This window comes from Microcaecilia unicolor, chromosome 4 (genome assembly GCF_901765095.1).
Source record: "Microcaecilia unicolor chromosome 4, aMicUni1.1, whole genome shotgun sequence".
Taxonomy (NCBI): Eukaryota; Metazoa; Chordata; class Amphibia; order Gymnophiona; family Siphonopidae; genus Microcaecilia; species Microcaecilia unicolor.
In genome coordinates, this window is record NC_044034.1 from 195,223,369 (window position 1) to 195,250,311 (window position 26,943).

The 26,943-nt window shown below is 44.6% G+C and overlaps 1 protein-coding gene across 7 annotated transcripts in view; it reads left to right on the forward strand.

Annotated features, from left to right (window-relative positions):
- Positions 1–26,943, forward strand: part of GTF2H1 (general transcription factor IIH subunit 1) — a 1,055,813-nt gene that overhangs the window by 753,176 nt on the left and 275,694 nt on the right. For all 7 annotated transcript variants that reach the window (XM_030201095.1, XM_030201094.1, XM_030201089.1 and 4 more), the window contains exon 3: positions 26,573–26,765. In XM_030201095.1, the coding sequence (XP_030056955.1) occupies positions 26,573–26,765 (193 nt within the window). The remainder of the gene's footprint in view (positions 1–26,572; positions 26,766–26,943) is intronic.

Genomic DNA, 26,943 nt, shown 5'->3' on the forward strand with positions numbered 1-26,943 from the left:
CTCCCAGTGGGAAGCCCGGGGCACCACAAATGGCTATTTGCAAATAGTATTGTCGTTCAGGAAAAACTTTTGTTCTTATTTGGAGCCATGTATTAAGTAGATGATTCATCCCCATCGGGAGCTTCCGTGTCTCCGCCATAACTGTTGCTTTCGGCTTCCACAATATATTTCCTAGAAAACGGGAGCCCATCCATGCCATTTCTTGGTGCTACTCGGCGACCAGTCAGCCAAAACTTTTAGTTGGGCCGCTTGGTAGTATAGGTAAAAATCAGGGACCCCCATACCACCCATCGCTGGTGACTGATGCATAGCCCCCCTAGGGACCCTCGTCGGCCTCTTTTTCCAAATATATGCAAACACTCTCCGGTCGAGATGTTGGAAAAAGGATCGTGGAATCGGCACCGGGAGGGCCGCAAAAAGGTACAACAATTTGGGTAATATTATCATTTTTATCGCGTTGATTCTACCTGTCCATGACACCTTTAATCCCTCCCATCTGTCCAATTCTATGAAACGCTCTTTAACTTTGCTTGGGTAGTTAGCCTGATATAACTTCTCCATCTTAGGGGTAATCTGAACCCCCAAATATTTGATAGATTTTGGGGCCCACACAAATCTGCTTGTCATCATACAGATGCAGCCATTACAGATGGGTTGTGCCCATCAACCAGCAGAGGGAGATAGAGAGCACACTTTTTCAGTGCCTCATACCAGCTTGCTCCACTGCCTCTCTTCAGTATTCTCTATCTCCCCTAGCAGAGTGGCTGCAGCTTCTCCGAGCTCCATCTAAAATCTGCCTGGAGGTTGCTTCTGTGTTTTTGCCAGTTGTTAGCAGGGGTGTTGGAGGCTATAGCAGCTTCACTTTAAAGGCACATAGGTTCGCCCTTTCCCTGCCTTACCCATACCTCCGTGGATGTGGACACATTGCTTAGCTTTCCCTGTCCTTCCCCACCAACAGTGGATGCAGGCACATAGGTTCGCCCTTTCCCTGCCTTTCCCACTCACCTGAGCCTCCGGAGTTCTATTTACCTCTGCTTTCCTCACAGCATTAAAAAAAAAAAAAAAAAGGAACAGAGGTTTTTCCTTGCCTTTTTCTGTGGGACCGGAGCTGTGATACTCGGTCCAGTGAGGTAAGAGTGCTTTCTGACTCCTCCGGGGTGGGCCCGCGATCGAAGCGATTTGGCGCGAACCGCCATTTTGAATTTTACCACCGTTTTCGGCGATGGCTGTGGAGACAGTAAAGCGCTGTTCCAAGTGTGGCAAGCGCAGATCAGCAGCGGGGCTCTGTAAATCGTGCTGTACAGACGTTAGAGCCGGCCCGAGCATGGCGAGCGACGATTCTTCGTGCTCTGAGCTGGCAGCGGATGCCATTTTGAATTTACCACATGGTGCGACCTCCGCTGAGATGGAGAGTCCTGAGCCCGGGGGGGGGGGGGGAGACCTCGGAGCGAGGCTGATATGAGAGCTACTAGCCCCGGCAGAGATCCGGGTGCCCAGGGTGAGTGTTTCTCCCCTGATTTTGCCTTATTAATGCATAAAGCATACATGCTTAAAAGAGCTCTCCCACAAAGCCCTGCAGGGGCCTCTTCTAATGCCCCCCCCCCCTGGTGGATTCTAGCCTGAGTATGCCCTCTGAGGCGTTATTCCCTGATAATTGGCAGAATATGAAGCGCAGAACGGCTCTTTCCCCTTCAGAGAGTGCTGTACCTCCATTTCCCCCCCCCCCGTGGTCGGGCTGCGAGGATTCGGAGGACTCTGGCAGGCCTTCATAGTCTGAGGAGCCAGAGTCTGGTGCAGAAGTGACTCAGGATCTGGACGATCCCTCCGCGGTGAGGATTTTCCACCATGATGAGCTGCCAGCGCTTATTTCAGGTGCCTTACAAGCCCTCTCGATTGCGGATTCGGCTGCATCCAGGAGAAGTGGTTCTCGTCGCCCAGGAGGCCTTGGTATGCGGACCTCCGACAGATGCTCGTAGAGGATCCCCTTCAGTTACCTCTGGTTCCGAACCTGTTGTCACAGGGTCCGGTGACCATGGAGGACGCCGGCTGATTTGGTCTTATGGCCTGGCGATTGAGAGGGCGCAATTGAGAGACAAAGGCTATTCCAATAAAGTAATTACCACTCTCCTGCAAGCCCGCAAGCGTTCCACTTCAGTGGCTTATGCCAGGATTTGGCACCAGTTTGAAGTCTGGTGTGCTTCAAAGAGATCACACCCCTGCGGGCTCCTGTCTCGCCGATTCTGGACTTTTTGCAGGATGGTGTACAAAAAGGCTTGGCCTATAATTCCCTGCGGGTGCAAGTGGCAGCGTTGGCCTCCCTGCGTGGCAAGGTTGAAGGCGTGTCTTTAGCTGCTCATCCAGATGTGGCACTGTTTCTTAGAGAGGTGCTTTGGCTCCGTCCTCCCGTGCGTGCACCTTGTCCAGCTTGGAACCTGGGGCTAATGCTGATATCCCTTCAGGGTGCGCCCTTTGAACCGCTTCGGCGTGGTTCAGATTTGACACTGAAGGCCATCTTTTTCGTGGCCATTACTTCGGCGAGACGGTTGTCAGAGCTCCAGGTGCTGTCCTGTAGAGACCATTTTCTGCAATTTTCAGAGTCCGGGGTCACGGTTCGGACCGTGCCTTCCTTCTTGCCTAAGGTGGTTTCAGCGTTTCACCTAAACCAACCTATTTTCTTGCCCTCCTTTGTCAAGGAGGATTTTCCAGAATCTTTTGGGCATTTGCACCTGTTGGACGTGCGCAGGACTCTGCTGCAGTATCTGCGAGTTACTAACTCTCTTTCAGGACCTCTGATCATCTGTTTGTTTTGCTATCAGGTCCTCGCAGAGGGTCTCTTGCATCTAAAGCCACTATTGCCCGCTGGCTCAAAGAATCTATCTTTTCAGCTTATTTGCTTGCCGGCCGGCCTCCGCCTGATGCCTTTAAGGCGCATTCCACTAGAGGAATTTCCTCTTCTTGGGCTGAAACTGGAGCACTCTCTCTTCAAGAGATTTGTAGTGCAGCAACATGGGCTTCTAAGCTCTTTTGCCCGACATTACAGGCTGGATGTGGCTGCCAGGAGGGACACACATTTTGGAGCGTAAGTGCTGGCGCGTGGTGTGGCTTGTTCCCACCCTATCTATGGATTGCTTTGATACATCCCATCTGTAATGGCTGCATCTGCTTGATGACAAGGAAGGGAAAATTAGGTTCTTACCATGATCATTTTCTTTCCTTTAGTCATAGCAGATGCAGCCATGATCCCTCCCTGTCTGATTGCTATCTGCTGTAAATCTATTTCAGGTTCTGTTCATGTTTCCTGGAGATTCCATCCTTGGGAGAAAGTCGGAAAACAGTCTTCAGGATTCTTGTTCAATTAAAGGAGGATGACTTAATTCCCTCCAGTTTCATGTTTTGGAGGATGAGTTTATTCCCTCCAGTTATGTCTCAGTGGAGGATGAGTTTATGCCCTCTGGGAGGCTGTTTCATTCCCTCCATTGTGAGTTAATGCCCTTTGTTGTAGGGCCATCGTTCGCTGTGAGGAAAGCTCATGTTATTCCCATAGCGGTTTGCTATACTGCTTTGGAAGCTTCAAATACTGAAGAGAGGCAGTGGAGCAAGCTGGTATGAGGCACTGAAAAAGTGTGTTCTCTATCTCCCTTTGCTGGTTGATGGACACAACCCATCTGTAATGGCTGCATCTGATATGACTAAAGGAAAGAAAATTATCACGGTAAGAACCTAATTTTCCCTTTTATCTCCTGAACCTCTGTTTGGGATACTGTCAAATTGAGAATTTCCGATTTTGCTAGATTAATTTTAAATCCTGACATCTGCCCATATTGTGTTATCACCTCCATCACCCCTTGCAACGATTGGCTTAGGTGTGAGAGAGTCAATAGAATATCGTCAGCGAAGAGCATAATTTTATGTTCTCGTTTGCCCCTAATCACGCCCTTAATTCCTTTATGTTCTCTAATTTTCCGGGCTAGGAGTTCTATAGTCAGTGCAAATAACAGGGGGGAGAGAGCACATCCCTGCCTCATACCTCTATAGAGCCGTACCGGTCTAGACTGCATACCATTGATTTTTAGGGTTGCCATGGGCTCAGCATACAGGAGTTGGATCCATTTGTAAAATCTATCCCCCATTTCCACCCTTTTCACTAGTGACAGCAGAAAGGTCCAATCTACCCAGTCAAAGGCCTTCTCTGCATCTACTGAGAGCAGGAGTACTGGGTCCGTCTCTTCCTCTACCTGTTGTATCACATGCATCAGGCATCTAATATTATCGTAACCTTGGCGGCCCTCTATAAACCCAGTCTGATCATTATGTATCAAGTGTGGCATCACCCCCCTCAGCCTACGCGCCAATATTTTAGTAAAGATCTTGTAGTCTGTATTTAAAAGCGATATTGGCCTATACGAACCACATTGCTGCGGGTCTTTCCCTGGTTCCAGGAATAGGGAATAGCCTCCAGGAATAGGGTATCTCACTCGCTTCGTCAAAGGAGGTGATCACTTTCAGCAACAAAGGGGCCAGCCACTTCCTGTACATCTTATAGAATCTCACTGGAAATCCATCCGGCCCTGGGGCCTTATGGTTAGGAAGATCGGTTATTGCCTCTTCTAATGTTGTTGTTGCTGAAATTCTTTCTCTTTCATCCTCCGATACCCTCTGTAGTTCTATCCCTTCCACATACCTCTCCAGTTCCTCCCTCGTGGCTGCCTGCTCCCCCTTATATAATTGACTATAGAATTCCCAAAAAGCTTCTTGTATATTCTCAGTTTTAGTAAGCATATCTCCCCCTGTTTTTTATTGCAGCTATAAAATTACGCTGTTCTCGTTTTTTAAGTTTGTGAGCCAACAGCCTGCTGGCTTTATTGCCAGATTCGAAATGCTCTTGTTGCACTGACTGTAACTGAATTGCTATCTCAGCCAGCTGCATTTTATTGAGTTGCCCTCTTATCTGTTGTAGTTCCCTCTCCTTTTTACTGTTGGTGGGATCAGCCTTTTGGTCTCTTTCCAGCCTTTCCGGATGCCGTCTTAATTTAGTTTCCTTATCCTTTTTTTCCTTATTTAAGTGTGCCTGCAAGGCAATTAATTGGCCTCTCTCTCATACACTCGCAGGTTGGACCTCCCCTGTATCATTAATCTTGATATATTCTTCTATGCATTTTTCAATCTCTCGCGCATTTTGGGGATCCAATAATATAGCTTCATTCATACGCCAATTTCTGCGCCCCCTCTGTTCTCCCCTTATAGCTAATACCAAAATCACCATACAATGATCTGTCCAGGAACAGGGCTCAATCTCCGACTGCATTATTTTACCCCTTATGGCTCCATCACCCAGACAATAGTCGATTCTCGAGTAGGTTTTATATTTGGGCGAATAATACGTATAGTCTCTCTCAGTCCCATGCAGCTCTCTCCAAACATCCACTAGACCTTTCCGTGCCATCCAACTTCTCAGAGCCCTTCTATTTTTCTGAGCATAGCCCACTGTACCTCCCGAGTTATCCACTTCTGGGTCTAATATGATGCTAATAATAATAATAATAAAATAAAAATCCAGTGTGCAGCCTGCCTGCTTAGAACTCTGACTGGGCTTGTGGCATACTTCTTTCTGAGTCATGACTCGTACTTTGATCTGACGCGACCTCGTTTGTCCACTTGAAAGCTGGTCTATCAGACATGTTTTTGACTTTCTTTCCTTAAGTTGAACTCATGAACTCATGGGCGGATGCATTTCATTTAAAACTTAACGCAGAAAAAGTACAATGTCTCGTCCTTTCATCACAGCATAACACGAGCAAACCCACCACTATTAACACACCAAATTATACCCTTCCTGTTTCAGATAGCCTGAAAATACTTGGAGTTACAATTGACCGAAATCTCACACTTGAAAGCCATGTAAAAAATACAACAAAGAAAATGTTCCAATCAATGTGCAAACTCAAAAAAGTAAAACCTTTCTTCCCAAGGGAAATATTTCGCAGCCTTGTACAATCAATGGTGCTAAGTCACCTAGACTACTGCAATGCACTTTATGCTGGATGTAAAGAACAAATAATCAAGAAGCTTGAAACAGCCCAAAACACTGCACCCAGACTCATATTTGGTAAAACAAAATACGAAAGTGCCAAACCCCTAAGAGAAAAACTACACTGGCTCCCACTTAAAGAATGTATTATGTTCAAAATCTGCACCCTGGTTCATAAAATCATTTACGGAGAGGCCCCAGTCTACATGTCAGACCTCATAGACTTACCACCCAGGAACACTAAAAGATCAGCACGCACATTCCTGAATCTTCGTTTCCCCAGCTGCAAAGGACTAAAATACAAATTAAGATATGCATCCAGCTTTTCCTACATAAGCACGCAGTTATGGAATGCACTACCACTCACCGTGAAAAAAATGCGCAACCTAACCAACTTTCGGAAATCACTGAAGACCTTGCCCGTTCAACAAGGCATACCGCAACGATCCATCCTAATTACCAGACAACTCAAGCCTGAACTAAATAAAATCTAACTCTCTATACTCAACTACCAAAGCCTACTCTACCACGAATGAACTTTAACGCAATACTACTCTATCTCTTATTCTGAATATGAACTCTTCATACTTGACTGCTTAATCTACTATGTCAATCATGATCTTTAATGTAATACCACTTGTATCTCTCACTCCGGAATGGCGATCGCCATGACGGAACAATGTAAGCCACATTGAGCCTGCAAATAGGTGGGAAAATGTGGGATACAAATGCAGCAAATAAATAAATAAATAAAGTTCACAGTTCACTGAGATCTCGTGACCATCAGATTGTCCTTAATTTGCAATATGGAGTGAGTTCAGCCCTGGGTACTGCAGGGACTTGGAAGATGAATTTTCCTGCTCTCCTGTTCCACTCTATCCATTCAGTTTTAACTTACGTTATAATATTTATCATTTACAGAGTTGGGTAGTAACAAAGTACTTGTACTTTGTTACACTACTTAAGTACAATTGACAGTACTTGTAATGAGTTACATTTTTTTTGCCATGCTTTTACTTGTAACTCATTACAAATAAGCTGTACTTTTGTACTTAGTAACGAAGTACAAGTTGAGAAAGTATTTAAAATAATTAAAAAAACGTATTTTCCATATCTCTGCTTCTCCCCCTCTACAAGCAATGTCAGACCTGGCTTGCATCTGCTTGGGCCCGAACTTCTGGTCCCAGAAACAGTTGAGCTGGGACTGGAAGTCCGGGCAATCGGATGCAAGCCAGTGTCTGACATCACTTGGAAACCCCGCCCCCGCCCCTGTCCCTCCCCCCCCCAGTATGATTGACTTCAGAAGTGTGCCATTACATTTCATCTGGAATTATATCCCACTACCATCTTTCAGTTCTAAGCGGATTACAGACGTCAAAAAAAAGAGACCAGAACAAAACTCTGGGAATGACATAAACCACTTAAAAAAAGTAACAAAGCCTGCTTAAAATACATATTTCTTAAATAAGAAAATTTTGATTTTCTTTCCAAATAAAACGTATGATTGTGAAAAGGAAAACATTCCACCAATATCCTTCCATAGTCTAGTGGCTTGAATAGCAAAAGATTTTTCAAAGAGCACTAGTCTCTTTTTACCCTTAGCAGAAGGAAAGGTGAACAAATTAGTGCTGTCACATCCCCTAGTTCTAAAAGGGGCTGCAAAGTAAAAAGTGGATGAGGAAATATGTAGGAACCGAGCCTTGTAATGTTTTAAAAAGAAAACAGGCTAATTTAAAAAGCGCTGTAGCTTCAGTTCATAACTAGCAAGGTTTAATGTAAAATGGGGAAACACTCTCAAATTTAGGTAGCCCAGACATTAGTTGAATTGCCGTATTTTGCACGGTTTGAAACCTTTTCAGTAGCCTCGTCATGCAACCCAGATAAACTTGAGTCCCAATAATCAAGGGATGACAGTAACTGTCATCCCATCATAGCATACCTATTCATACCCATTCCAATAAATCAGGATGACTCTTATTCTCTGTAATAATTGTGGTGCTTTAGTTTCAAGGCCAATCATCTGGAGACTAAAGGCTTGTCCTATATGTCATCAGCTCGCTAGTTTAAAACAGGAGCTCAGTAAACTAAAGGAGCAATTAGATGCACTTAAAGCAGCTTCAAAGACTACACAAAATCATACTGCACAGAATCAAACCAAATTCACACCACTGCCTCAAAGGATAAAACCACATAAGAATAGATGGTTCACAGTAGGCTCAGGCAGACTTCGTTATGTGACACAGAAGCATCCGCCCTCACAAGTGTTGCCCCTACAGAATTCTTTTGCTCCATTACAGCACTGTGATGTTCCTGAAAATAGAACGGATGCAGAAGAAAAAGAAATGAAGGTGGAACAAAAAGATAGGAAGGTACCCAAAGGGGTAAGACAACCCCAAATCACTAATGTTGAAACACATACCAGGAAATGTAGATGGAAAGCGATGACCACAAATGCTAGCAGTCTAAGCAATAAAGTTCATGACCTTCAAGCCCTGATGGTGGAGCCAGATTTAGACATTGTTGCAATCACAGAGACGTGGCTAAATGGTTCCCATGAATGGGATGCAAACATACCAGGCTATAATCTATTTAGGAAGGATAGAGAGGGTCGTATAGATGGAAGAGTAGCTCTGTATGTGAGAAATGATATCACAGCGACTGAAATGACAGGGACCTGGGGAAAAGAAGAAGCAATATGGATCACCTTAAAAAGAGATGATAGAACCTCTGTCCACGTGGGTGTTGTCTACAGACCCCCAACACAACTGGAGAAACTAGATAAGGATCTGATCGCGGATATTCAAAAGTTAGGAAAGAAGAGAGCGGTGCTGTTGCTGGGAGATTTCAATCTGCCGGATGTAGATTGGAAGGTTCCATTGGCAGAATCAGAAAGAAGTAGAGAGATTGTGGATGCTTTCCAAAGTGTTTTGCTCAGACAAATGGTGACAGAACCCACGAGGTAGGGAGCGATGCTGGATCTGGTGCTCACGAATGGGGATAGTGTGTCAAATGTCCGAGTGGGTGCCCACCTGCGCAGCAGTGACCATCAAACGGTTTGGTTTGATATGACAGCTGTAGTGGAGGGCGGCCACTCAAAACTCAAAGTCCTGGATTTCAAGAGTGCTGACTTTAGTAAAATGGGGGAATACCTGAGGAAGGAGCTGATGGACTGGGAGGAAGTATGAGAAGTGGAAGGACAGTGGTCCAGGCTGAAAGAAGCTATAAATAGGGCCAGAAACCTTTATGTAAGGAAAGTAAATAAAAGCAAGAGAAAAAGGAAACCAATATGGTTCTCCAAGCAAGTGGCTGAGAAAATAAAGGCTAAAGAGTTGGCATTCCTGAAATACAGAAAAACTCAAGAAGAGGAACACGGGGAGGAATACGAGATGAATCTGAAAGAAGCCAAGAGAGAGACACGTCTGGCGAAAGCGCAAGCGGAAGAACAAATGGCTAGAAATGTAAGGAGGGGTGACAAAAATTTCTTCAGGTATATTAGTGAAAGGAGAATGACTAAAAAGGGAATTGTGAGACTAAAAGATACTGCAAACCGCTATGTAGATAGTGATGAAGAAAAAGCAAATTTGCTAAATAGATACTTTTGTTCTGTTTTCACAGAAGAAAATCCTGGAGAAGGACCGCTATGGACTGGAAAAAGTACAAATGAGAATGGAGTGGATAGAGTACCGTTCACGGAAGAGAGTGTGTATGAACAACTTGGAAAGCTAAAGGTGGACAAAGCCATGGGACCGGACGGGATCCACCCCAGGATATTGAGGGAGCTCAGAGAGGTTCTGGCGGGTCCTCTTAAAGATTTGTTTAATAAATCCTTGCAGATGGGAGAGGTTCCGAGGGATTGGAGAACGGCGGATGTGGTCCCTCTTCACAAAAGTGGTGATAGGGAAGAAGTTGGAAACTACAGGCCGGTAAGCCTCACTTCGGTTATTGGAAAAGTAATGGAAGCGATGCTGAAGGAAAGGATAGTGAATTTCCTGGAAGCCAATAAGTTGCAAGATCCGAGACAACATGGTTTTACTAAAGGGAAATCGTGTCAAGCGAATCTCATTGAATTCTTTGATTGGGTGACCGGAGAATCGAATCAGGGACAAGCTATAGACGTAATCTACTTAGATTTCAACAAAGCTTTTGACACGGTTCCCCACAGGAGGCTATTAAATAAACTGCATGGGCTGAAGATAGGACCTGAAGTGGTGAACTGGATTAGGAACTGGTTGACGGACAGACGCCAGAAGGTGGTGGTGAATGGAATTCACTTGGAGGAGGGAAAGGTGAGTAGTGGAGTGCCTCAGGGATCGGTGCTGGGGCCGATTCTGTTCAATATGTTTGTGAGTGACATTGCCGAAGGGTTAGAAGGTAAAGTTTGCCTATTTGCGGATGATACTAAGATCTGTAACAGAGTGGACACCCCGGAGGGAGTGGAAAACATGAAAAAGGATCTAAGGAAGCTAGAAGAATGGTCTAAGGTTTGGCAATTAAAATTCAATGCGAAGAAATGCAAAGTGATGCACTTAGGGACGGGAGACGTATGTGTTAGGCGGGGAGAGTCTGATAGGTACGGACGGGGAGAGGGATCTTGGGGTGATAGTATCTGAGAATTTGAAGGCGACGAAACAGTGTGGCAAGGCAGTGGCCGTAGCTAGAAGGTTGTTAGGCTGTATAGAGAGAGGTATGACCAGCAGAAGAAAGGGGGTGTTGATGCCCCTGTATAAGTCGTTGGTGAGGCCCCACCTGGAGTATTGTGTTTAGTTTTGGAGGCCGTATCTTGCTAAGGATCTAAAAAGAATAGAAGCGGTGCAAAGAAAAGCTACAAGAGTGGTATGGGATTTGCGTTACAAGACGTATGAGGAGAGACTTGCTGACCTGAACATGTATACTCTGGAGGAAAGGAGAAACAGGGGTGATATGATACAGTCGTTCAAATATTTGAAAGGTATTAATCCACAAACGAACCTTTTCCGCAGATGCGAAGGCGGTAGAACGAGAGGACATGAAATGAGATTGAAGGGGGGCAGACTCAAGAAAAATGTCAGGAAGTATTTTTTCACAGAGAGAGTAGTGGATGCTTGGAATGCCCTCCCGCGGGAGGTGGTGGAGATGAAAACGGTAACGGAATTCAAACATGCATGGGATAATATAAAGGAATCCTGTTCAGAAGGAATGGATCCTCAGGAGCTTAGCCAAGATTGGGTGGCAAGAGCCGGTAGTGGGAGGCGGGACTGGTGGTTGGGAGGCGGGGATAGTGTTGGGCAGACTTATACGGTCTGTGCCCTGAAAAAGACAGGTACAAATCAAGGTAAGGTATACACAAAATGTGGCACATATGAGTTATCTTGTTGGGCAGACTGGATGGACTGTGCAGGTCTTTTTCTGCCATCATCTACTATGTTACTATGTTAAAGTCGCATCCTATCAGGAGATGCCCTTTAGCTTTCTTCTGAATTATCTTTCCCCTTTGTCCATCATTAGGAGCATACACGCATATCAAAGTATATTGTACATTATATAAAGATGCTACTAGACTTAGATATCTCCCCTCAGGATCTCGTATCGTTTCCTGTATGATCCACTGGCACGCACTGGAAAACGCTATTAGAACCCCTTTATTTCTTTTTCCATCTCTATTGGATGCATAATATATTATGGGATATCTCTTGTGTCCCACAAGCCATTCATGTCCTCGCTTCTAGTGCGTCTCCTGGATGAACATTACATCTGCCTTCATTCGTATCATTTCTCTAAACATCTGAGTACGCTTTTGAGGAGTGTTAAGGCCTCTCACGTTCAAGGTCACACAGTTAAGAGCCATCTTGTCTACTAACATACTGCCCACCTAACATGCCACTCCCCTGTATACCCAGCAGTTGCATCCCTCCCCTGTCCTCCCCCCCCTCCCCTATTCAACATAAGCACCATTACTTTAATCAGTAGGTGCTACCCAGGAAGGAAGTGACCTCCATTCATCCCCCTGCCTCCCTTACTATAGGCTTCATGTTTCCTTAATGTATTAACAACTCCATGGGGGAAATTTACATTCCTCCCCTTATGTTTAACTCTCTCTCTCGAACTCAACAACCAGCAACAACTGTCCTCATTCCTGCTTCTTCTCTGCCTCGGTCCGCTGGAATGCTGTGCATTTCAACCCGCTTTCCGGCTTGGATACATCCGCCTCCAGGAGTTTCATGTCAGCTGGCCCGTTGGTTGCTGGCGCTGCAGCCTCTTGCGCCCCATTCTGTGCCATTTTGGGTGGGTGGCCAGTGCTCCCATCGGTCCTCGTTTGTCGCCCGCTATTGATGTCTCCAATGGGTCTCCCTCCGGGAGCACCTCCCACGCTTTTGCCACCGAGCGAACCTGGTGCATCTTTCCATCTTTATAAAACACAAGGGCAAATGGATGCCTCCATCTATATCGTAAGCCCATCTCTCGCAACTTGACTGTCATTGGCTTTAACTCCGCTCTTCTCTTTAAAGTTGCCGCTGCCAGGTCTTGATATACCTCTATATGGTACATAAGTACTGGGAAAAGACCAAGGGTCCATCGAGCCCAGCATCCTATCCAGGACAGTGGCCAATCCAGGCCAAGGGCACCTGGCAAGCTTCCCAAATGTACAAACATTCTATACATGTTATTCCTGGAATTGTGGATTTTTCCCAAGTCCATTTAGTAGCGGTTTATGGACTTGTCCTTTAGGAAACCGTCTAACCCCTTTTTAAACTCTGCCAAGCTAACCGCCTTCACGTTCTACGGCAACGAATTCCAGAGTTTAATTACGCGTTGGGTGAAGAAAAATGTTCTCCGATTTGTTTTAAATTTACTACACTGTAGTTTCATCACATGCTCCCTAGTCCTAGTATTTTTGGAAAGCATGAACAGACACTTCACATCTACCTGTTCCACTCCACATTTTATATACCTCTATCATGTCTCCCCTCAGCCATCTCTTCTCCAAGCTGAAAAGCCCTAGCCTTCTTAGTCTTTCTTCTTAGGGAAGTTGTCCCATCCCCACTATCATTTTCATCGCCCTTCGCTGCACCTTTTCTAGTTCCACTATATCTTTCTTGAGATGCGGCGACCAGAATTGAACACAATACTCAAGGTGCGGTTGCACCATGGAGCGATATAACGACATTATAACATCCTCACACCTGTTTTCCATACCTTTCCTAATAATACCCAACATTCTATTCGCTTTCCGAGCCGCAGCAGCACATTGAGCAGAAGGTTTCAGTGTATTATCGACGACGACACCCAGATCCCTTTTTTGGTCCGTAACTGCTAACGTGGAACCTTGCATGACGTAGCTATAATTCGGGTTCTTTTTTCCCCACATGCATCACCTTGCACTTGCTCACATTAAACGTCATCTGCCATTTAGCTGCCCAGTCTCCCAGTATCGTAAGGTCCTTCTGTAATTTTTCACAATCCTGTCGCGAGTTAACGACTTTGAATAACTTTGTGTCATCAGCAAATTTAATTACCTCACTAGTTACTCCCATCTCTAAATCATTTATAAATATATTAAAAAGCAGCAGTCTTAGCACAGACCCCTGAGGAACCCCACTAACTACCCTTCTCCATTGTGAATACTGCCCATTTAACCCCACTCTCTTTTTCCTACCCTTAAAGTCAGCTAGTTGGCGAGCCATCATTTATTTGCTGCTGTCCCAGTCTGACATCTGAGACCTGCATATCAGGCTTCCGTTTGATCTTCCGTCCGATTCTCTACCTCATCCACTCTGTGGCCCACCTCTGCGATTTCTCCTCTCAGATTGGCACCCAGAGTTGCTAGTTCAGTGTGGACTGCTTTCAAATCAAAGCGGATCTCTTGAAGCCACTCACATAGCTCCGGTAACAGTTCCCCCAGACGATCTGTTTGTTCCTGGGTGGGAAACATCTGCCTTTCAGACTCCTGCTTGTTAGGGACCGTCTCTACTTGCTCCGCCATTTTTTTTTGGCACGCCGCTCTCAAACGCGAATTGGGAGAGCTTTATTGCACCTCCGCTCGCCTGCATGCCTTCTCTGCCTTCCGTGCCCTTTAGCAGTGTTCCGAAGTGAGTTGCGCCCAAATTCGCCGCTGTAAGGAGGGGGAAATGCTCTTTTTATTGTGGATGTGCTGGAGCTCAGCGTTTAAGCGGCCATTCACTCCGCTGACGTCACTTCTTCCTATAAGTTGAAATTTATGAGCAGACCCTACATGCATTAAAACACAAAATCCTGCAGTGTGTTCATTTTTGCATGTTTGTCGAGTATTGGTGTGTAGGCTGCTATTTATGAAATAAGTGTATCTTAGCATAGCAACTTCTTAAGAAGTTGTAAAATAGAACTAATATATTACCTAATTTAGTTGTTTTTAAGACTCATATGATTAAGGAAAATAGGCATGTTGTGCTCATATTTTGCATTCTAAAGCATTTGTCCAGTTTAATCTTTGCATTTAGATAACCATCATTAAATGTCCTGGGGTGGTTTTAATTCACAAAGTTAGCTCACATTAGGTATCATCTCCAAAGGAGATTGTAGAGCTAAATGTTGATTACTGATTATAATTATCTATGTCAATAAAATCATATTTGTATTCAGATAATCTCAAACAAGTTAGTGGGGAGTCTGAAGGATATAGTGCAGAATCACCTGCAATTCTGAGAAGAAAGCATCACTTTCATTAGTCTGTGACACTTTTGGTACTGAGTGAAATACTAGAAACCTCTTTGTCTCCGGGTCCCAATGGCATTTCTTGTGAATTTTACTATTCAGCATTTTTATTGATGACAATCAAAATAAGATACATTCCACACCTGGCATAAACAACATATCAACATCATAACATACATAACAAAAGGCCAGTGATTGAGTCATAAGTACATAAGTAATGCCATACTGGGAAAAGACCAAGGGTCCATCGAGCCCAGCATCTTGTCCACGACAGCGGGCAATCCAGGCCAAGGGCACCTGGCAAGCTTCCCAAACGTACAAACATTCTATACATGTTATTCCTGGGATTTTGGATTTTTCCAAGTCCGTTTAGTAGCGGTTTATGGACTTGTCCTTTAGGAAACCGTCCAACCCCTTTTTAAACTCTGCTAAGCTAACCGCCTTCACCACATTTTCCGGCAATGAATTCCAGAGTTTAATTACACGTTGGGTGAAGAAAATTTTTCTCCGATTTGTTTTAAATTTACTACACTGTAGTTTAATCGCATGCCCCCTAGTCCTAGTATTTTTGGAAAGCGTGAACAGACGCTTCACATCCACCTGTTCCACTCCACTCATTATTTTATATACCTCTATCATGACTCCCCTCAGCCGTCTCTTCTCCAAGCTGAATAGCCCTAGCCTCCTTAGTCTTTCTTCATAGGGAAGTCGTCCCATCCCCGCTATCATTTTAGTCGCCCTTCGCGGCACCTTTTCCAATTCTACTATATCTTTCTTGAGATGCGGCGACCAGAATTGAACACAATACTCAAGGTGCGGTCGCACCATGGAGCGATACAAATGCATTATAACATCCTCACACCTGTTTTCCATACCTTTCCTAATAATACCCAACATTCTATTCGCTTTCCTAGCCGCAGCAGCACACTGAGCAGAAGGTTTCAGCGTGTTATCGACGACGACACCCTGATCCCTTTCTTGGTCCGTAACTCCTAACGTGGAACCTTGCATGACGTAGCTATAATTCGGGTTCTTTTTCCCCACATGCATCACCTTGCACTTGCTCACATTAAACATCATCTGCCATTTAGCCGCCCAGTCTCCCAGTCTCGTAAGGTCCTCTTGTAATTTTTCACAATCCTGTCGCGAGTTAACGACTTTGAATAACTTTGTGTCATCAGCAAATTTAATTACCTCGCTAGTTACTCCCATCTCTAAATCATTTATAAATATATTAAAAAGCAGTGGTCCTAGCACAGACCCCTGAGGAACCCCACTAACTACCCTTCTCCATTGTGAATACTGCCCATTTAACCCCACTCTCTGTTTCCTATCCTTCAACCAGTTTTTAATCCACAATAGGACATTTCCTCCTATCCCATGACCCTCCAATTTCCTCTGTAGCCTTTCATGAGGTACCTTGTCAAACGCCTTTTGAAAATCCAGATACACAATATCAACCGGCTCCCCTTTGTCCACATGTTTGTTTACTCCTTCAAAGAATTGAAGTAAATTGGTCAGGCAAGATTTCCCCACACAAAAGCCGTGCTGACTCGGTCTCAGTAATCCATGTCCTCGGATGTGCTCTGTAATTTTGTTTTTAATAATAGCCTCTACCATTTTCCCCAGCACAGACGTCAGACTCACCGGTCTATAATTTCCCGGATCTCCCCGGAGCCTTTTTTAAAAATGGGCGTTACATTGGCCACCCTCCAATCTTCCGGTACCACGCTCGATTTTAAGGATAAGTTGCATATCACTAGCAGTAGCTCCGTAAGCTCATTTTTCAGTTCTATCAGTACTCTAGGATGAATACCATCCGGTCCAGGAGATTTGCTACTCTTCAGTTTGTAGAACTGCCCCATTACGTCCTCCAGGTTTACCGTGAAGTCAGTAAGTTTCTCCGACTTGTCCGCTTGAAATACCATTTCCGACACCGGTATCCCACCCAAATCTTCCTCGGTGAAGACCAAAGCAAAGAATTCATTCAGTCTCTCCGCTAAGTCTTTGTCTTCCTTGATCGCCCCTTTTACCCCTCGGTCATCCAGCGGCCCAACTGATTCTTTTGCCGGCTTCCTGCTTTTAATATACCGAAAACATTTTTTACTATGTTTTTTTGCCTCTAATGCTATCTCTTTTTCGTAATCCCTCTTGGCCTTCTTTATCTGCACCTTGCATTTGCTTTGACACTCCTTATGCTGCTTCTTGTTATTTTCAGACTGTTCCTTCTTCCATTTTCTGAAGGTGTTTCTTTTAGCCCTAATAGCTTCCTTCACCTCACTTTTCAACCAGGCCGGCTGTCTTTTGGAGTTCCGTCTTTCTTTTCTAATTTGCGGAATATGTATGGCCTGGGCCTCCAGGATGGTATTTTTGAACAGCGTCCACGCCTGTTGTACAGTTTTTACTCTCTCAGTTGCCCCCCTAAGTTTTTTTTTTTTTACCGTTCTTCTCATTTTATCATAGTCTCCTTTTTTAAAGTTAAACGCTAACGTATTTGACTTTCTGTGTACAGTTACTTCAAGGTCGATATCAAAACTGATCATATTATGGTCACTGTTATCAAGCGGCCCCAGTACCATAATGTCCCTCACCAGATCATGCGCTCCACTAAGGACCAAGTCTAGAATTTTTCCTTCTCTCGTCGGCTCCTGCACCAGTTGCTCCATAAAGCTGTCCTTGATTTCATCAAGGAATTGTATCTCTGTAGCGTGTCCCGATGTTACATTTACCCAGTCTATATTTGGATAATTGAAGTCACCCATTATTATCACATTGCCCATTTTGTTCGCGTCTCTGATTTCTTTTGTCATTTCTGTGTCTACCTGCTCATCCTGGTCCGTCATCAATTTTTGTTTTCACATTTTCACCCCCCTTTCTTGTGAATTTTATCGTCTCTTTCTTAAAGATGTTTTTTTTTTTTTTTTTTTAAAGATTTTTTTATTATATTTTCAAAAGCAACAGCTTTCTGGGTACGCAGATCCATGCAACCTTTAATACATAAAGCATTGAACAGTATAACATGTTGCCCCTAGTATATTTAAATTGCAACATCCTAAACCCCTACTCCCTAGGCCCTCCCCCCCCCCCATCAGCCGGCAGGTTAAAGACATCCTTATTCTTCTCATAAGACTCCCACACTTTTTGGACAAAATTTCTGAATGTGCCCCTTCCTCAGTGCTGTTAATTTAGTCATCTGATAAACATGGTCTAGCTTGAGACCCACTCTGTGCATCGATGGAACTTCCACCTGCTTCCATGCCCGTGCCAGGACTAGTCTAGCTGTTGCAAAGATTATTATAGTGAGCTTATGGTCCTGTGCACGACATCCTGGCGGTCGCACATGAAGCAAGCAGTGTTCTGCTGTGGTCGGGTATGTCCCTTTACTCAGGCTATTGACCCTTTCGAGCACTTGCTGCCAGAATGTTTGCACCTTTGGGCACCCCCACCAGACATACATAAAGGTTCCCACTTCTCCACATTCTCTCCAACAGTCTGCGGGAACCCCTGGATAAATCTTGTGTAGCTTCTCTGGCGTGTAATACCACCAGTATAACATTTTATATCCGTTCTCAATCAGTGGTTGAGCTACGGACGGTTTTAATAAGAATCTAAAGCTACTGTCCCACCAGTCAGCTGAAAGTGTATTCTGCAGGGCATCTTCCCATCTACGTGTATAAAATTCTATAGGGGTGGTCAGGAGCAATAATGCCCGGTAAATCCTCGTTATACTCCCCTTCCCCCTCCCCCTCTCACTGCTCGCTCTAGCTCAGTTTCTGTGAGTTCCAGTTCCTCTCTAGCCATCTTAAGCATATAGTTCCTCAGGCAGTGATAATAGACCATGTCTCTGTTGCCTAAGTCATATTCCTCTTTTAGCCCCTCGAATCCTTTTACTCTCCCATCTTTCCAGACTTGCCCTAGTGTGCACAAGCCCTTATTCGCCCAAAGCTGATATGCCCTTTCAGCCTCACCCCAAGGGAAACCCGGGGCAGCACAGATAGCTGTCTGCAAAAAGTATAGTCTATCTGGAAACACCTTCTTCCTTATTGAGAGCCATGTGTAGAGCAGGTGGTTCATCCCTATCGGGAGCTTCCGCGCCTCGGACAATATGTCCTCTTTCTGCCTCCACAGCGTGTTACCCAGATAGCGAGTGCCCATCCATGCTCTTTCCCAGTGGAGCCATTTCTTTGTATTTTGCGGCTCCTACTCAGCCAGCACTTTTAACTGAGCCGCCTGATAGTATAGGAAAAAGTTGGGGACTCTCATGCCCCGCACCTTTGGCAGTTGGTACATTATCACACGGTGCACCCTTGGAGGTCTTTTCTTCGAGATGTAAGCGAACATTCTCTTAAGCTTAAGCTGCCTGAAAAAGGAATGTGGAATTGGCACAGGCAGTGCTACAAAAAGGTATAGTAGCTTTGGCAAGAGAATCATTTTGATTGCATTAATCCTCCCCGTCCAAGATATATTGAGACCCTCCCACCTGTCTAATTCTATGAATAGCTCTTGGGCCTTTTTTGGGTAGTTAGCAGCAAATAAATTCTCTGCCTTAGCAGTGATCTGAACACCTAAATATCTTATGGACTTTGCTGCCCACACAAATGGGTAGGCCTTTTTTTATCATCCCTGCCTCATGCGGGGGCGTCGAGATATTAAGTATCTCTCATTTTGTGACATTAATTTTAAATCCTGACTTATGGCCATATTGCTGGAGCACTGCCATAACGGACTGGAGGGACCGGGATGGGTTGGCCAATGTCATCAAAATATCGTCAGCAAAGAGCATAATCTTATGTTCTTTCCTGCCTCTGAGCACACCTCGTATGCCTACATGCTCCCTTATTGTTTTAGCTAAGGGTTCTATAGACAAGGCAAGAGAGAGCACATCCCTGCTGCGTGCCTCTATGGAGTTCGACCGGCCTGGACCTCGAGCCATTAATTCTCAGTGCTGCTAGGGGGCTGGTATAAAGCAAATTCACCCAGTGGAGAAACTTGTCCCCTAGGCCCACCTGTCGCAGCATTTTAAACAAAAAGGACCAGTCCACCCGGTCGAATGCTTTCTCAGCATCCACTGAGAACAGTATTACCGGGGTAGTCTCATCTCTGACCTGCTGAATCACATGCAGGAGGCATCGAATGTTATCGCAGCCTTGCCAGCCCTCTATGAAGCCTACCTGGTCCTCATGTATTAAGTGTGGCATCAGCCCCCGCAGCCTACGCGCCAGAATTTTAGTGAAAATCTTATAATCAGTATTGAGCAGCGAGATTGGCCTATATGAGCCGCATTGTTGTGGGTCCTTTCCTGGTTTTAATATGAGGACCACCTCTGCCAGTCTCCACGAATAAGATAGCTCCTGAATATTACCAAAGGAGGAGATCGCCTTCACGAGGATGGGGGCCAGCAACTTACTGAACATTTTATAAAACCTGATGAGAAATCCATCCGGGCCCTGAGCCTTATTATTTGGCAGGTCAGCTATGGCCTCCACCACCTCTTCTAGTGTGATGTCCACTGAGATTTTCTCTGCCTCTTCCCCCGATACCCTCTGTGGTGCTACTCCCTCCAGATATGCCTCCTTTTCCTCCGGGGCTACTGTTTGCTCCCCCTGATATAGCTGGTTGTAAAAGTCCCAAAAGGACTCTTGTATTTTATCTGTTTCAGTTAGAAGGGCTTCCCCGCTATCTTTGATGGCTGTTATATAGTTACGCTGCTCTTTCTTTCTAAGCTTAAATGCCAGCATCCTGCTGGCTTTGTCACCGAATTCAAAGTGCTCTTGTTGTGCAGCCTGCAATTGCATTTCAATATCTGCCATCTGCATCTCATTGCCCCCTGATCTGGTGTATCTCCCCTATTTTTTGGCTATCCAAGGTATTAGCTTTATGATCTCTTTCTAGCTGTGCCAATTTATCCCTGAGCGCCACTTCCTTCAATTTCTTAGCTTTATATATGCGAGATTGAAGCGCAATAAGATTCCCTTTCAATATAGCTTTGAGACCCTCCCACAGGCTGGTAGGGTGGACCTCATCAACATCATTGATAGCAATATATTCTACTATATATTTTTCTATCTCTTGAACAGTTTGGGGTTCCAACAGCATAGTTTCATTCATTCGCCAATTCCTGCGCCCTTTATGCTCCCCCCTTGTTAGCATCTCCATTCACACTAGGCAGTGGTCAGCTCAATCTGTATGTCCTTTGTTACCCCACACCCCTCTATCTCCCAACCAGTAGTCAATTCTTGAATAGGAATTATATTTTGGCGAGTAGTGGGTATAGTCTCGCTCAGATCCATGTTTCTCTCTCCACAGGTCTGTTAGTCCCCAGCGCCCCATCCATCCCCACATCCTATGGCGGTCCCGTTGGGCATACCCCACATTGCCTCCTGAGTTATCTACCTGGGGGTCTAGTGGAGGAATGGCCTAGTGGTTAGGGTGGTGGACTTTGGTCCTGGGGAACTGAGGAACTGAGTTCGATTCCCACTTCAGGCACAGGCAGCTCCTTGTGACTCTGGGCAAGTCACTTAACCCTCCATTGCCCCATGTAAGCCGCATTGAGCCTGCCATGAGTGGGAAAGCGCGGGGTACAAATGTAACAAAAAAAAAATGTGAGATTGAAGTCTCCCCCTATCAATAGGGAGCCCTTTGCTTTGTCTTGTATCACTTTTTCAAGACCCTCCAAAAAGCTGGCCTGCCCCTCATTGGGCGCATATACGAATATCAAGGTATAATACACATCATATAGAGTTGCAATCACCACCATATACCTCCCCTCCACATCCCTTACAGTATCCTGCATAATCCACGGGCACGCACCTGACAGCGCAATGAAAACTCCTCTCTTTTTTTAAAATCATCTTTACTTGAAGCACAGTACACAAAAGGGTACCGTTTATGTCGTATTAGCTTCTCGTGCCTACGCCTCAGGTGTGTCTCCTGGATGAACATTATGTCTACTCTTAGGCGTGGCATGTCTCTAAACAATTGACTCCTCTTTTGAGGCAAATTGAGGCCCTGCACATTCAGAGTCGCATATTTAAGAGTCATCCACCCTTCTCTGTGAGCTTCTCTTATGCATCCCGCCACCCTCCTGAGTGATCCTATACTTCCCTCCCCACCTCCCTGATCTCCCTCTATTCTTCTTCCCCTCCTCCCCCCCCCCCCAAACCTGAGCACTGCTTCCATATTCAAGTGAATGCTAGTCGGGCTAGAAATGACCACCCTGCACCCTCCAATTCACCCAACTTGAATTATTCCCCCCACCCCCAGACACCAGCTCCACACAAATATCCCCTGCTTACATATCTGGATGCCGCATCAGCTCAGCATCTGGGTTCTCTATGAATCACCACTCTGTGGAGCATCTTACTCCTGTCCCTGATATGTCCTTTAACTTTCAACATCCTGACGCCATCAGTCACATCTTTCTCAGTTTCCTCCACTGTAGCGGCTCCCGATCTCACGGCAAGCGATGCGCAGATTGTTGTCGCTGGAGTCTTTTACGCCCCACTCGCTGCCACTTTGGGCGGGAGTCTTGCCCGCCTTTCTGTCGGTGCCCTTCTCCTGGCATCGGGGTCGTCCCTGTCTCTCCATCTGGAACCACTGCACGCGCTTCCTCCACCATCTGGACATGATGCTGCTTGCCATCCTTGTAAAAGATCAATGCAAATGGGTGTCCCCATCTATATCGTATGCCCAGCTCGCGTAGGTGAGCAGTTACAGGTTTTAAATCCGCTCTTCTCTTTAACGTAGCTGCAGCTAGATCTTGATAAATATCAATATTATAGGAGTCCCATTGAAGTCCTTTATTTGTCTTGCTGCCTTCAGCACTCGTTCCTTCAGCTTAAAATCGCAAAAACAGGCAATGATATCTTTTGGTCGATTATTTCTCATCAGGCTCAATGCCCTGTGGGACCTCTCCAGGACTACTGACTCTGGCGCCAATGGGGCCTCAGGTGTGGACAGCAAGGCACTGACTATTTTCTGGACAACTGATTCTGTGTCCTGATATAACGGGGACTCTGGCAGGCCTCTAAAGTGCAAGTTGCAGCGCCTGCCACGGTTTTCGAGGTCCTCCAATGTATTATTGATTTGCTGTTGACCAAGTCTAAGGTCAGATACCTGCAGATCCAGCAATTGCAACGCTTCTCCCTGGTCATAAATGCGGGTCTCCGCCTCGTCTACTCTGCGGCCTAGGCCTGCTATTTCCCCCCGCAGTTCCGCCCCCAAGGTGGCGATCTCCATCCGGACCGCCTTGAGGTTCGATCGCATCTCCTGCATCCATTCCCGGAACTCCGGGAAGTCACTCACTCGCGGGGTCAGTTCTGGCGTTTGGAATAGTTCCACTCCCGAGTCTTCCTCCCCATTGATCTGAGTGTCGGGAGGTGGCCCCGCCTGGCCCGCCATGCGCTTCTGGGCCGCTCCACCCGCGAACGCAAATTGTGATACGTTTATGCCCTCTTGGCTTGCCTGCATCTCTCTGGGACACTACGCCGTCGTCTAGCTGTGCTCCGCGGCAGTCTGCTATCAAGTTCGCCGCTAGCGGAGGGGGGAAAATGCACTTTGTAGCTCAGGTGCGTCAGAGCTCCGCGATCATGCGGCCATTCGCTCCGCTGACGTCACTTCCTCCTTTCTTAAAGATGTTTTGCCTCATGTGCTCTCTTATTATCAGTTACTTGAAAATAGCCCAACCATCAATGATAGGTATGCGGAAGCTACCATCACAGTTCTTCCAAAGCCTGAAAAAGATGCTACTTTAATCTCCAACTACAGATCAATTTCCTTACTAAATGTCGATTACAAAATCTATGCAAAAATTCTATCCATAGTAACATAGTAGATGACGGCAGAAAAAGACCTGCGCGGTCCATCCAGTCTGCCCAACAAGATAAACTCATATGGGCCTTGATTTGTACCTGTCTTTTTCAGGGCACAGACCGTATAAGTCTGCCCAGTACTATCCCCGCCCCCCAACCACCAGCCCCTCCTCCCACCACCGGTTCTGGCACAGACCGTATAAGTCTGCCCAGTACTATCCTCGCCTCCCAACCACCACTGGCTCTGGCACAGACTGTATAAGTCTGCCTAGCACTATCCCCGCCTCCCACTACCGGCTCTGCCACCCAATCTCGGCTAAGCTCCTGAGGATCCATTCCTTGTGAACAGGATTCCTTTATGTTTATCACATGCATGTTTGAATTCTGTTACCGTTTTCATTCCAAGCATCCACTACTCTCTCCATGAAAAAATACTTCCTGACATTTTTCTTGAGTCTGCCCCCCTTCAATAGACTTTCTAAAATTATAGGCAATATTATCCACCTTAATCAAGTTGGCTTTATGCCTCACTGTCTTATTACAAACAATTCAAGACTCTTTCACCAAATTTCTATTTTAGCTAAATCATAATTATCTCCAGTTATTGCTTTGTCCATAGATGCGGAGAAGGCATTTGATTGAATTGAGTGGCCCTTTTTAGTTAAAGTTCTTGAATGGTTTGGAGCCCCAAAACGTTTTATAACGCAGGTCAAAGTTTTATATAATAATCCAACAAGCCCGAATTTTGATTAATAATACACTATCGGATCCGATTCAGTTGGAAAAAGGTACCAGGCAAGGCTGACCCCTGTCTCCTTATCTATTTAATATAGCTCTAGAGCCATTTCTTATAGGAATTAGAGATAATATAAATATAACCAGAATTTCTATTGGAAATTTGGAAGTCAAAATCTCCGCTTATGCTGATGATATAATGTTGTTCTTGACAAATCCATCCTCCTCCTTAACAGCTTTGTTTCAACTTGTTTCTATTTACTCTAATATCTCTGGTTCTTCCTCTTAATGCTCATGCTACTTCTAATCTGGTTTTGCTGCATGGTCTGTTATGGTCTTCACAGAATATTCGATCATTAGGTATTAATGTATGTCCCTCTTTGGAAGGTACATTGGAATTGAATGGGAAGTATATCCTGGAGTTGGTTAAATCTGTATCTCTTTCTTGGAAACCATTACATCTTTCTTGGTGGGGTCGAATGGAGACTATTAAAATGATGCTAATGCCCAAAGTCAACTTTATCCTTAGTATGCTTCCTATCCTTTTTCCAAAAGTTTTTTATACTCAGATAATATCTTAACTAAATTTTTGTGGAATAATAAGCCTCCTAGGATTGCTCTGAAAACTCTTGAAAACACCACAGGAAATACAGGTGTCCTATTTCCTGATTTTTTTTTTTTTTTTTTTTTACCACAAAGCATTCATTTTAGGTCAGGCGTCATACTGGTTGATAAAACCTCTGCATTATCAACCGGTTTGGTTAACAATGGAGCAGCTGATGTGGGGCTCTTCTTTAAGTCCCCATCTCTTGCCGTTATTTATTCCAGAGCAATTGAAAAATAATAATATAATTCTTTCTTCTTTCTCTTGTTTGCATGAACTTGATAATTATATGGAATTTTCAAGCTCTAGTTCCCTTCATTCCACCTTATGGGGCAACCCTTTAATCAAAATTAATAAGCACCCTATATGTTGGGAAATCTGGGCAAAAAATGGGATAAGGACAATTGCTCATGTGTATTCTGGTAATTCAGTTGTTCCCTTTGAGGATCTCTGTTCTGGCTTTTCTTTACCTATCAGCCAATACTTTAAGTGGGTCTAGATTAAACATTGCCTAACCCAGAACAAAGATCTCTCTAACCTAAATGTAAAGTTGTCTCCTATACATGATTTCCTCTCTAGAATTTGTTACAAAGGCCATGTTGTATCACAATTATACAAATTTTTAATACAAAAGTGTTTAGGCAGCAAACTAAGCCTATGTTCAGTATGGGAAAATGATCTTCAAGTTCAGGTATCACCCAATCAGTGATTTTATCTCTGGTCTAAAATGAATAGACCTATAGCTTTGATCAGCTACGTGCAGTCATTATATTTTTTTCGTCATAGGGTGATTTGGACTTATAAATTGGCGGCAGCTGGTCTTTCGAATAACAACAAAATGTTGGTCCTGTGGCTCGCACACTGATACCTTGCTTCATATGATCTTTGATTGTAGAATAACATGACTTTTGGTGTCAGGTGTGGTCTTTTATTTCAAATCTTCTTCCTGTACAGGGTCCAATTACTCCTTCAATTATTATGTTAGGTTCTGTGCTATTCCAAGATCAATTGGATGTTTCCCAACAAAAATTACTGAACATTTTAGTTGTTGCTGCGCTGAAACTGGTTCTTATGCATTGGAAAGATAATTCTATTCTCAATTCTACTTTTTGGTGGCATTCAGTTTTACAGATTCATAAATTTGAAACCTCTTGCAGACAAAATGGTTGAGGCATGTTCTACTGCTAAAATTTGGTCTTGTGGATAATTATCTGAAATCTTATTTTAGGTAACTTGTTTAAGATTTATTATTTTGATTTGCAGGGTTTTTTTTGTTTGAATTCTGTGTTACAGTTGATATTACTTGATGTTATTGCTTGATAAATTGTTTATCTTTTTCTAAAACCAATAAAATTCTTGGACATAAAAAAAAGAAACTTCTTTGCTTGGGGGGGAGGAGGCATCCATTGAATGCTTTTCTTGTGAATCAGCCTTGTTTTTTAAACGGACAATGCTGTAACTTTTTATTAGAAGTTATTTTTTGTTAGCTTATGAAGGAATATGATTTTAAAAGCCTTTTAACAGTTTTGAAAACAAAATCTTTGCTCCTCCAAGCTACTCTGGAGGAGAGCAATTTTGAGTTTCTTTGCATAGCTTACAGATCACTTTCAAAGGGAAACCTCTTGCAGAAGGCATAGGTAGGGGTTGTTGGTGGCTGCTTCTGAGCAGTAGTGTAACCTGGAGTGTATAAAGACATCTTTACAAATAGAAGTGTGTGTGTGTTTTTAGGTCAGAAGATCAGTCCTGAAGGTAAAGCTAAAGTACAGCTTCAACTGGTCCTGCATGCTGGGGAGACAACCAACTTCCATTTTTCCAATGAAAGCACCGCAATAAAGGAGCGGGATGCTGTGAAGGACCTCCTTCAACAGCTGTTGCTCAAATTCAAGAGGAAAGCCAATAAAGAGCTTGAGGAAAAGAACAGGTATGAGGGAAAAGGATTATTCATGATTATTAACATGAAGTTTTTGCCTTGTTTCTTTTTCTGTATTTGTGAATACTTAGCTCTGTGGTCCTCAACTCAGTCCTTGAAGATTCCCAGACCAGGGTGGCATTCAGGATGTTCATGAGAGAATTGTATACACCATTTTCATAGTGTGCAA